The 13,043-nt window shown below is 43.3% G+C and overlaps 1 protein-coding gene across 1 annotated transcript in view; it reads right to left on the bottom strand.

Annotated features, from left to right (window-relative positions):
- Positions 1 to 13,043, bottom strand: part of LOC117542293 (FRAS1-related extracellular matrix protein 1-like) — a 290,781-nt gene that overhangs the window by 172,997 nt on the left and 104,741 nt on the right. Inside the window, 1 exon segment of the mRNA XM_034209862.1 lies at positions 12,188 to 12,376. Coding sequence (XP_034065753.1) covers positions 12,188 to 12,376 — 189 coding nt within the window.

Below are 13,043 nucleotides of genomic sequence, written 5' to 3'. Positions count from 1 at the left end.
TATAGAAACAAAGTTGTTTCTGTCCTTTAAGTAGGATTCAAACCAATTTAGAACTGTTTCCGAAAGTCCCACCCAGTTTTCCAGTCGGTCTAGTAATATGCTGTGGTCAACAGTGTCAAACGCAGCACTGAGATCTAATAAGACTAACACTGAAGTTCTGCCACTGTCTGTGTTTAAGTGGATGTCATTAAAGACCTTTACAAGAGCAGTCTCAGTGCTGTGGTTTGGACGAAAGCCTGACTGGAACACATCGAAACAGTTATTTAAATGCAGGAAATTACTCAACTGTTGAAAAACAACTTTTTCAATGATTTTACCTATAAATGGGAGGTTTGATATGGGCCTGTAATTGTTCATTACTGAAGCATCTAGATTATTATTTTTTAAGAGCGTTTTAATGACTGCAGTTTTCAGGGCCTGTGGAAAAATACCTGAGTGAAGAGATTTGTTTACTATATGAAGTAGATCTGAGGCCATGCAAGGCAAAACATCTTTAAAAAATCCTGTTGGAATAATATCAAGGCAGCAGGAGGAGGATTTCAGAAGTTGTATAATGTCCTCTAGGTTTTTATCATTAATCTGATGGAATTGTGTCATGGTGTTTGAATTGATGTTAAGTGGACACAGAGACAACACATTTGCTGTTCCTGATGCAGAGGCACTGACTGCTTGTCTGATTTTCTGAATTTTGTCAGTGAAAAAGGAGGCAAAATCATTGCACGCCCTGGTGGATAGAAATTCAGAGGCTACTGACACTGGGGGGTTAGTTAATCTATCGACGGTAGCAAACAAGGCACGTGAGTTGTTTTTGTTTTTGGTAATGATGTCAGAGAAGAATGATTGTCGTGCGATTTTCAATTCCAAATTATAAAGGCCAAGTCTCTCTTTATAGATTTCAAAGTGAACCTGGAGATTTGTTTTTCAACATTCTCTTTTTTCTGTTTTCACGCTCATGGCCTTTCTCCATGGAGATATTTTCTTGCCAGACACTTCCTTTACCTTAGTTGGAGCAATGGCATCTATAACATTTTTAATTTTTGAATTAAAATGATCTACTAGCTCATTTACTGAGATGTTAGCAGGGGCAAGTGTGGAAGAAAAATTCTGAGTAAACATTTCCCTAGTATTTTTAGTTAAATATCGCTTTGTGGTTACCTCTTTTTGAACATTTTTGTGAACAGAAATAGAGCTCTCAAAGAAAACACAGGAATGGTCAGAGAGTGCAACATCAGTCACCACAACCTTAGAGATATTCAGACCCTTTGAGATAATTAAGTCCACAGTGTGCCCCTTATTGTGCGTGGGCTCCGTCACATGCTGAGTCAGTCCATAGCTATCAAGAACACAAAACAGTTATTTTGCCCCTCTGTCCTGGGGGTTGTCAACATGGATGTTAAAATCACCAACAATGACTAGACGGTCAATACAGTCTATAGACAGTATATATACACTATAGACAGCAGTTCAGTAAAGTCATCAAAAAAGGTGGTCTATAGATAATTAGGAACAGAGCTCGAGAGGAGCATTTCAGCTGAAGGGCCACATATTCAAAAGAATCAAAGTCTCCATACGATGTCTTCCTGCATTGAAAGGAATCATTGAACAGAATAGCAACTCCACCCCCTTTCTTATGCATTCTTTCCTGACTCATAAAACTAAAGTTGGGAGGGGTTGATTCGATAAGAACAGCTGCACTGTTATTTTGTTCAATCCAAGTTTCTGTTAAAAACATAAAATCGAGATTGTGCTCAGTGATAAAATCGTTGATTAAAAATGTTTTTCCTGCCAAAGACCTGACATTTAATAAAGCTAGTTTAAGTTTGTTACACTATCAGTCATGTTTTTTGTAACAAGCTGTGGCTGACATGGAATCACTGCTAAATTAGATAAACTCACACAAACGTTTGAACGCTTCCTGTATCTAAGATGATTCACCGCTCTTAATCTATTACCTATCAACACAGATATCGGCAAAGCTATAGGCAGGCAGGGCCCCGGCATGTCCTGGAAAGAGTTGAGAGTGCCATACGCCCTTGAGCCTGGACCCAGCAAATATCAGTTTGCAGCGTTTAGTACACACACATCCTTATCAGGCTTCGGAGACTGCAGATGCCCTCTCGAAGGGAGGGGAGGCGGCCGACGCAGGCACGGTGATGGAGACGTGGGAGATGGTGCGGGGGTAGAGGACATGCTGCCAGGGGGGGAGGTGGTTGACGTAGGCACGGTGATGAAGACGGGGGAGATGGTGCGCGTCTCTGCGGTGATTTTGGTGGGCGTCGTTGAGGAGCGGGGATAAAGGACATGGTGCCAGTCCTGTGTATCGCCTTAGTTTGGTCTTTAAACTCCAGGAAGGAATCGGTGCCAACCCTCTGTATCTCCTTCATGTGTTCAACGATCCCCAGGAGGGTGGGCGAGGGTGAAAGGGTGAACGGAGTATCCTCAAAGGCGTTGACAGGGGGGGGTGGGTGACGGGCAGTGGAGACTCCTCCATGTGTCTCCCATAATCAGAACATTCCTCAGGCGGGTGCAGTGATAATTCTTCAGGGTTTTCTGAGCGATGTGTTGTGTCTTTCTCCTGTTTTGATTCCTCTTGCCGCTTGTCCTTGGCAGAGGGAACAGATTGATAACGCAGGCAGTTGAATATGTTAGAGATAAACAATTTCACTCCTGACTTGTTCAAGCAAACTCCATTTGCCTTGAAAAGATGTCTGCGGTCCCAGAAAAAGTTAAAATTGTCAATAAAATGAACAGAATGGTCAGTACAGACAGTTGAAATCCAGGTATTCAGTGCAAACAATCTGCTGAATCTCTCCACTCCTCTTCTGACTGGCGGTAGAGGGCCACTGATGAACACCTCTGCATTTAGAGAGCTGGCAGTTTCCAACAAACATTTAAAGTCTTCTTTCAGCACTTCTGACTGTTGTTTCACAACATCATTTGTTCCAATGTGCAGTACCACATTCTTCACAGCCCCAATATGCAGGATCTTCTCAGCCAAGTCAGAGACCACATCCTTGGGAAAACAGAGTACTTTGGTGTTGTTCTTATTACACAGACCTTTTACATCTCTTACAGCAGAGTCACCCACAATCAGAGTTTCAGGCCCAGTCGTTAGCTTTCCCTCTAGCCTTTTACTTTTGGAGTAGCTATTGGTCCTTACCCTGCTGTGTGAAGAGGACAGGTTATCCAGGTCATCAGATCTCCGGTTCTCGGTCAGCGGAGCATATCTGTTCTGGATTGGCACACTCGATGGTTTAGGAGGATTGTTTGTAATTCTCCCTTTAGCAGCTGTCCACTGCTGTTTCCTAGTATGAATAGGGGTTGAAGTGGCGCTCTTCCTGGGTGATAACAATGCAGGCCAGCCGGTCGCATCACAGATTTCAGAGCGCTGGGCTCTGTATGTTATCCGTCCTCCCAAATCCCATGGAAATGATTTACTCTTAGGCTTTGCACCCAGAGAGTTCCAGGGAAGACTACCACTTGTAGATTTATTACCCGGTACACAGCCCTCCTGTTCCTTGGAATCCTTGTAGCTGCTAACTAGCTGTGAGTTAGCATACCCTTCTCCATTATTTTGCAACACTGGTAAAGTGGTGTCATTCCCATGACATAGTCCATTCACTTCCACGTTAACTTCCAACCGTTGCATTTTCATTTCCAACACAGCTATCTTCTGTATAAGTTTGTGGAAGTCATCTGTAGAGAACGGAGGCATTTTGCTACCAACTAGCTTAAGCTAAATAGCATGCAGTAGCCTACCAGGCTTTAGCTGTTGCTAGGCCACGCTACTGTAAGACTGAGGTCGTTGTAAAAATGTTGAAATATGGCTGAAACCCTCCGTCTATTTACGAAGATGAATTGTCCCAGTGATAAGTTAATGTCCAGGAGCTGCTGCTCGAAGTTTTCAGAGAATAAGAATAGGAAAATCAGCATACAAAGTAAGCAGAGGCAGGAGCAAGCAGAAAAACGTCTGCACTGTAAGAAAGAAAGATAAGTGATCTCTACAATAAAATAGTTTAGGGCAGGATGTACAAAGATATTAATATGAGGAGGTGCAAAACAGAACAACGAATGAACCTTTATTTAAACATTAAATAATACTTTAGATTAAGGTCTTCTTTTAAATAATAAAAAAACTTTGGGGGTATCTATCTACAGATAAATATTAAGCCTGACAAAGTACTTAACGTCTAATATATTGCTTTCCTGCAATGTTAACTATGTTGAAGCACTTATTTTAACTGATATTATACACATTAATGATACTCTTATGTATGTAGATAGTATAAGAAATGTGCAGAATATGACAGTTTAATGGTGGAGGTATACACACATATTGGTAGATGTCTTGTAATGCACTGTTGAGGAACCTGTGACCCAAGATTTTCATTCATTGCTTAACTACACTGTAGTTGTGTATATAATAATAATAATAATAATACATGGGACTTTTATAGCGCTTTTCATTCAACTCAAAGACGCTTTGACAGAGAATTAAGAGGAGAAAAAAAGACAAGAGAAAAAAAGAAAAGAAAAAAAAACAGATAACAAAGAAATATAAAAAGAGATAAACAGAACAGAAAATAGGGGGGGAGGGGGGTGGTCAGTGGTTGAATGCAGTGTTGAACAGGTGGGTTTTGAGTGATGTTTTGAATGCTGTGAGGGAGGAATCATCTCTGATGGATTGGGGTAGTGAGTTCCAGAGGGTGGTTGCAGCAACGGAGAAGGCTCTGTCGCCCCAGGACTTGAGGTTGTTCCGGGTGGGGAGGGACAGGAGGTTGGCAGTAGCAGAGCGGAGGGAGCGAGTAGGAGTTTGTCTGTGGAGGAGGTCAGTCAGGTAGGATGGGGCCAGGTTATGGAGGGCTTTGTATGTCATCAGGAGGATCTTGTTCTGAATTCTCTGGGGGATGGGGAGCCAGTGGAGCTTGATGAGGATGGGTGTAATGTGTTCACAGATTCGGGTGAGTAGACGGGCGGCGGAGTTATGGATGTATTGAAGTTTTTTTGAGAATTTTTGCAGGTGAACCGTAGAGGAGGCTGTTGCAATAGTCCAGACGGGAGGTGATGAAGGCGTGGATGAGGGTTTTGGCAGCAGTGGGAGAGAGGGATGGACGTAGACGGGCGATGTTTTTGAGGTGGAAGAAGGCTGTCTTTGTGATCTGTTTGATGTATTTGTTGTAGGAGAGGGTTTGGTCAAATATGATGCCTAGGTTCCGGATGTGAGGGGAGGTTTGAACTGGGAAGCCGTCTATGTTGAGGGTGAAGTTATGGATAGGTGTGGTGAGCTTTGTTTGTCCAATGATTATTATTTCAGATTTATCGCAGTTGAGTTTCAGGAAGTTAAGTTGGAGCCAGGATTTTATTTCAGTGATGCAGTTTGTCAGAATGGAGTGGGTAGCAGTGGATATGGACTTGGTGGAGATGAGAAGCTGGATGTTGTCGGCAAAGCAGTGGAATTGAAGTCCATGACGGCAGATTATGTGACCAAGGGGAAGCAGGTAAAGGATGAAGAGGAGGGGGCCGAGAACTGAACCTTGAGGGACACCTTGGGGGAGAGGAGCGGTGGGGGATTTGCAGTTATTGATGTAGATGAACTGGTTTCTGTCAGAGAGGTATGAAGTGAACCAAGAGAGGGCAGTGCCGGTGATGTTGAAGGTGGTTTCAAGACGGGTGAGGAGGATGGAGTGATTGATGGTGTCGTAGGCAGCGCTGAGGTCAAGGAGGATGAGGATGTTTAGGTTACCAGCAAAGGAGGAGAGGAGAAGGTCATTTGTAATTTTGAGTACTGTGGTTTGAGCGGAATCCGGATTGAAAAGTTTCATAGAGGTTATTAGCAGAAAGATGATGCTTAAGTTGTGAAGCTACAGCACGTTCCAGAACTTTTGACAGAAAGGGTAGGTTCGAGATTGGTCTGAAGTTATTAGGGTTGTCAGGGTTTAATCCGGGTTTTTTCAGAATAGGGGTGATAGCAGCTATTTTGAGGGACGGTGGGATGGTGCCAGAAGACAGGGAGGAGTTGATTGCTGTAGTGATGAGTGAAGAGAGAGTAGGAAGGCAGGCCTTAACAAAGCTGGAGGGAATGGGGTCCAGGGTGCAGGTGGCAGTTTTCATTCCTGTGAGGAGATCAGAGAGGTCAGTAGGGGAGACAGGGGAGAACTGGGACAGGGGTTTGCAGGATAAGGGGGGGCAGGTGGGAGAGCTGGTGTGGTAGTGGTTAAGCTGCTGTAAATGTTGTCTATTTTGCCTTGAAAAAATGTGAGAAAAGAGCTGCATTTGTCTACTGTGAATGACTGAGTGGTCGTGTCCAGGGGGCTGAGGAGTTTGTTTATTGTGGAGAAGAGTGTTTTGGGGTTTCCAGAGCCAGAGTGGATTAACTGAGAGTAGTAGGTGGTGCAGGCATGGGAGAGGGCATCTTTATATTGCTGTAGGTGGTCTTTGTAGGTTTGAGAATGAATTGTGAGACCTGTTTTATTGCGGAATCTTTCAAGTTGCCGGGCTCGGGTTTTCATCAGACGGAGTTCAGGGGTGAACCAGGGAGCAGAGTGGGTGAAGGAAACTGTTTTGGTTTTTATGGGTGCAAGTTGGTCAAGGCAGGAGGACAGAATGTTGTTGTAGTAGTCAGTGAGATCAGAGGGGCTATGGAGGTCCACAAAGGGAGTGGTGGATATTTTTTCAGAGAGGGAGAATGAGAGCGAGGTAGCTGAAACACAGCTTAATTTACGGAAGTTGATTTTGCGTTTTTGCTTTGGTGGTGGGGTGGGAATGTTGATGGTCATGGTGATGGCTAAGTGGTCGGAGAGGAAGAGGTCTGAGCCAGACAGATGGTGAAGGTTTAGTCCAGTCGAGCAAACAAGATCCAGAATGTGGCCACGGTTATGGGTCGGAAAGTTGACATGTTGAGTGAGGTTGAAGCAGTTAAGCATGTCCGTGAAGTCTGTAGTTATTGTAGAGTCAGTGGAGTCCATGTGGATGTTGAAATCACCAAGTAGGAGGACTGAGGTGGAGAAAGAACAGAGCTGGGTCAGAAATTCAGAGAAATCAGAGAGGAATGATGGGTTTGGTTTGGGAGGGGCGGTAGACAACTGCCAGGACTGACTGTGTGTGACCAGAGAGTTTAAAAGCCAGGTGTTCAAATGAAGGAGCAGATGAGATTTTAATGCTGGTTTTAATGTCCTGTCGGTGTATTACGGCAATTCCACCACCTCGGCCCTCCGAGCGTGGCTTATTTATGTATGAGTATCCATTGGGTGTAGTGAGGTTGAGTGAGAGATAATCCAGAGGTTGTTGCCAGGTTTCTGTCAGACAAAGAAAGTCCAGTTTATTGTCCAGAATGAATTCGTTGAGAATGTGGCTTTTATTGTTGAGGGACCGGGTATTAAACAGAGTGAGCTTCATATTGCTTTGTGTGGTGAGGATTGACTCAGGTGTCATTGCCAGGGCTTGCAGACAGGGGGCGCGCACGTCTGTATTGTTGTGATGACATAGTCGAAAGGTGGGTGTGCGCTCAGCTGACCAGAGTACGGGGATGGAGTGACCTGTGTGAAAGTAAACAAACTTGCGACCGGAGCCTCTATGGATGTATCTGGTTCGTTTTAGAAGTTCGTGGTTTTTGATGGCAGAGATGCATAACGGTGTGGAATGGTTGTTGAGTTGTAGAAGTCTCGCAGCGGAGTACCTCAATGCCATGCCAGGCAGGAGAGACGGAGCGTTGAGTGGACAGGTGAGCCGGGCAGCCGCTAGCATTAGCAGCTAGCGGGTATCCTGCAGCTTGATGACAGCAGAGATGCAGGCAGCTAGCTCCAGGTAGTCCACGGAAGAGGGGTCCAGGCCAGCCAAAGGCAGGACACGTTTTGAAAAGTCCGGGAATGGGGTGGAGGCAGCGTTGGAGGAGCTAGGCAGGTGAAGCCGGGAGGATCAGAAGGAGAGCAGGTGGAGCGGCGAAACGGAGCCGGTGTTTTCAGGTAGGAAAACACGGACACTTTCACACATCTCAGTGATCCAGGCAGTGGAAGATTGACATAGATCTTAACCGGACTGGTCGGCCAAAAAGCTGCTAAGAAATGTTGAGGAAAGAGTAGAAAAGAGTAAAAAAAAATCCAGACAGAGAAGCGGCGAGCAAACGACGCCAGCGTCCTCTCACATCCGGGATTTAAACTCGGATTTATATGATATGTCAATAAACCTTTGAAAATCTTGAAATTTTGAAAGGGATGTGCAAAATAGCCATTATGTACAATCTTTAATTAACTATTAGTAGAGAATAACGAGTAATGAATATACTTATAGAGATCTGCAGATCAATGTTTAGTCTTCTCAAGCACCAACTATCAAATATCTCTCCTGATTGTTGGCACTTGACAATCACCTTCCCTGAATTTTACTCAGGTGTAACTAAAGTCTGCTTTAAGGGTTGTTTATATTTCACATCATTAATCAGAATCTGCAAAGTAACTAAAATAAGTGTAGTGGAGTAAAAATACCAGGTTAAACTCTGAATTGTAGTGGAGTAAAATTACAAAGTAACAATGAGCTGGTATATATTAATGCTGCGCATTATGGATACAAGCGATTTTCACCCATTTATTAATGATATGTTTTACATTTGATAACACCAATTTATTTAATACTGGCAACTTCTAATTGTGGGAAAAATGAAAACGTTCAGTCGAGACGTCCCATAGAACATTTTGCGAAACACAATAGCCAGCATGTGTTCTGGGGGGGCGTTCGATTCCAGTTTTGGATAGTCTGGCGTGGTTTCGTTCAATTTCAAACAGCTGTTTGACACTTGGCGTAACCTTGGCGCACTACCACTCCAACATCCAATCCCAGAGCTTGAAGATTAATCACGGGGACTGTAGTCCTAAACGATAGCTGGGGATTATGGGTAGTGTAGTGTCTTCGGCCATCCTAAACTCCTAGAGGCCTACGTCTGTTTCCGGTTATTTATCTTTTAAAATGTTTTCCGGATTTCATATCATATAAACACCAAATCACAGCATGCATTGCGGCTAAAACATCCAATCAGTGAACGAATCGAAATGCCTACGTCTGTTTCCGGTTATTTTTATTTTGAAATTCAGTTCCTGACGGACGCCAAAAAAGCCAGAGATTATGGATTTAAACCAATAAATAAAAGCAAGGATAATTGTGTGTTATTGGTGAGTAAATAACAGTGTGTTATTTTGAAAAGAATAACAAATTAGAAGGAAAAAAAGATTTAAAAAATACAGATTTCAGTATTCTGAGGCCCTGAGCCCCATTTATTTTCCTCACAGACGGCAACAAAAGTCCGAAATTATACGATTTAAAATAAAAGCAATAATCGTGGCTTGATATTGAGTAAGAACATGTTTTTATCAACCACACAGCTTCCGGTCTTCCACGACCCGACCGGAGAAAAAGACGTGCTGCAGGCACGAAACACATTACCAGTAGAAATACATTGTTTTTAAAATCGTGCTGTGCAACACGAAAAAAAGGGGAAAATCGTGTTGGTGAACATGAATCAATAGATTAAAAATCGTGTTGGTGAACACGAAATGCCATGAGACTGGGTTGGCGTGAGAGGACCAGTGTAAGGTTTCAGCGTTAGAGTTATTTTAGTTTATTGTTTTGTGTTTATTATTGTGGCCTTGCATTTTATTTTGTTATTGACTCTACCCTCTCTTTTCAGGGGGGTATACTACGAAGCAGGATTTTCGCTTAGCCGGCTAAATTCAGGGAAAACTCCGGCTTTCCGGTCCTACGAAGCTGGTTCTCTTTTTAGCAGGCTAGATCTCCATGGTAACTTATGCTTAGCGGCTAACCTGCTCCGGAGCAGGTTAGGTTGCAGGCTAAGAGCTCAACTCAGTGAAAGCACTGCCTGCTGACCAATCAGAGCTCAGTGTGCGGAGTTTAAAGCGATCAAGTCTATTACAGGAGAAAGGAAATACATGCTGCCGTTGCAGGAAAGACGGCCGGCAAAAATCACCGACTGTGTGAACGTGAACATTAATAGAATATCACCTCCATCTTCAGAGCAATCTGACTATTATAACATTAGTGTTAAGAAAGCTTACTTAAATATCTGCCACAACATAAGTACACTGAGTGCAGACGTCGATGTGTCCCATTATCATTCATATCAGATCATATCACATCATAATGTATCATATATCTCCTTATCTGAGTCAGCTGAGCCGTATCTGGCCGTGCAACACTCACAGTGTCACATACTGTATGCAGAAGTATTATTTTAAGCAACACATTAAGTTGACGAAACACTCGAGACAAATGTAATGAAAGTCCAGATCGTGTTTTAGACGGGGCAGTGATATCATAACCTGTTAATAGTACGCAATTCAAACACTTGTTCTGTTACCAGCTGTATTCACCTTGCAGGTGCAGCTATGTGGCTTTGATCCTGGATCAAGTGTTTAAATCATGGATGTTTAAAGTTTTACTTCTTCATATGTCTAATATTATAGTTGACTTTTCATTCAGGAAGTATGACGCTGCGCTGTCAGTACGCTTCTCCATGTTTTGTGATTGGTTGAATGCTCCAGATACCACCCCTTTTCATGTGAACGAGCGCACCTAACTAGATAGGAAACGGCTGGCTTGAGCGATCCACTTGATAACCAGCGTCGTAGTACAGTTTAGCGAGAGCGCGTATGTTTTTTGATTAGGCCAACCGGCTAACTCAAACATATCCAGGTTAGTTTGAAACCAGCTTCGTAGTATAGGCCTCTGGTGTCTACACTTCCTGTCGTTGTGTGTCACCTGCCAGCTTGTGGTGTCTCCTGTGCTCATCATCACCAGCCCCGCCCCTGATTGTTTTCACCTGTTCCCCATTAACCGTTTGTGGGTATTATAGCCCTGCTCTCCTTTTGGTCTTTTGTCGGTTCGTCTTGTCTCCACGTCGAGTCCATGTCTGTAAACATTAGTGATCTGTTGAGCAACCTAGTTGAACCTAGAGATCTTGTGAGAATCCTAGTAGAACCTAGTAACCTAGTTGAACCTAGAGACCTTGTGAGAATCCTAGTAGAACCTAGTGATCTTTGTTTTTGAAAAGTATTTTATTAATAAAATGTATTTTTGAAGTCACCGAATCGTGCATCTGAGTTCTTGTGAGTCCTTTGTGTCAACCAGTTATGAATTACGGCCTGTATACGGCCCCCTCATACTACGCACATGCACACGCCAGAGTTGCCGTTAGAATATTTTTTCGCCGGTCAACGTGTCCGTTAAAGTTTAAATCTTCCGGACAACATTTGAAAAGTGCCGGTCAAAGGTCTTCTTTGTTATTTATTGAGCTTTTTAAAACAAATTGATATGATTCGATATTAAACAAAACTAATTATAGTAGATTAACTACATATTCAAAAGTGTCGAGTAACTTCCAATAACACGGGAATAATAACGAGAGCGCTCTCTCCTTCTCCTGACAGCCCGTCAGTATCATGCAGCTCGCGGATCAGTAATGAGTGACCCCGACAGTAAAACTAAACATATCTATAACTAGTTACGGTAGTTTGAGAGGTCATTAAAATAGCTACGTGTGATATTCTACACCTGAAGTGTGTGTTTTGTTCGCTCACCGCTGCATGTGATCATGCAGAGCTGCGTGTCGACTCGTCAGCAGCAGCTGATCTCTCTCTCCCGTCAGATTAGACTTCACTCGCGTTTATGTCCATATCGATCAGATCCAGCTAGTTCTAGATAATGATATGACTACCTGCTTATTAAAAGACACCTAACAATAAAGTGCCATTATGCAACCGGGTGAGGCCACAAAGTATAGCACAGCATTATGCATTTGTTTACATGCCCACCGGAACCCCGAGGCATTACCAACAGATCAATGCACAATCAACCCATACCGGACATCTCTTTGTCCACATTACGTGTTAGGCATTAGAATTGACTATTCTGGTCTGTCACATACTCTTTTGTCTGTCACATAAGTGGCGCAAGTTGCGCAACTGATGCGGTATTTGCGCTAAACGGAAATTATTTGACCGGACACTTTGACCGGAGAGATTTAGATTTGCTGGTCTTCAGCATGTTTTACCGGTCATAGTCCGGTAATTACCGGCTAATGGGAACTCTGGCACACACACACACACACACACACACACACACCACACACACACACACACACACACACACACCACACCACACACACACACACACACACACTCACCAACTCGGACTCCTACGTTGCTCTTCTCGGAGCCTGGCGTCGGCTGGGTGTTTTCCAGGTAGCCGTGCAGGGGAGGAGTCTCCAGGTGAAAGGTCAGCTGATCGGGGGGGCTGTCAGGGTCTGAGGCTGCCAGGACCCCCCCACAAAGACAGGAAGAAGAGCCCTCATCCACCATCAACATGGACGCACCTGCACCACACAACAGTGACAAATCCACTGTATTTTATTGCTTATTTTCACAAAAAACTGAAGAAAAACTTAAAAGACACGCAAATAGTTTGTACATTTGTGGATAGCAAAAGCCAAGAAGAGATGCAGATAATGGCAGAATAAAGTAGAGTATCAGTATTGTCCTTTACAACTCTTTAAGATTCACTACATTACATTGTTATTATTATTTTTGGGATAAATAAATAAATGTCTATAAAAAATGTAATCTATTTAAATAAAATGATCATTATTACCCATCCATTCCTCCAGCCCATTGATAGCAGCTTATGACTCCAACACTTGGGCGAGCCATCTTCCTTTACACCATGTTAATTAAACAAGCAGAAACACCTTTGGACCTGTGTCCATACTGCCAATAATCCCGGTTTATGTAATAATTGTATATGTATATATATCGATTGTGGAAATGTGTGTTAGCACAATGATAAACAGTCCTGGATCTTGCTAAGATATAAAACAAGGTAAAGCTGGTTTCCTCGTGTTCCGCCTTGCTAATGAGTAAGAACTCAGCATCTTTATTCACTGCTAATTAATTAAACCAAGAAACACCACATACACACCACCACCTAACCACCCCCACCCCCATACACACCCTACACTGCTGGGTGGTGATGGTGTGAATTAA

Source organism: Gymnodraco acuticeps, unplaced genomic scaffold, assembly GCF_902827175.1.
Source record: "Gymnodraco acuticeps unplaced genomic scaffold, fGymAcu1.1, whole genome shotgun sequence".
NCBI lineage: Eukaryota > Metazoa > Chordata > Actinopteri > Perciformes > Bathydraconidae > Gymnodraco > Gymnodraco acuticeps.
This window is presented reverse-complemented; position numbering and strand designations above follow the sequence as displayed.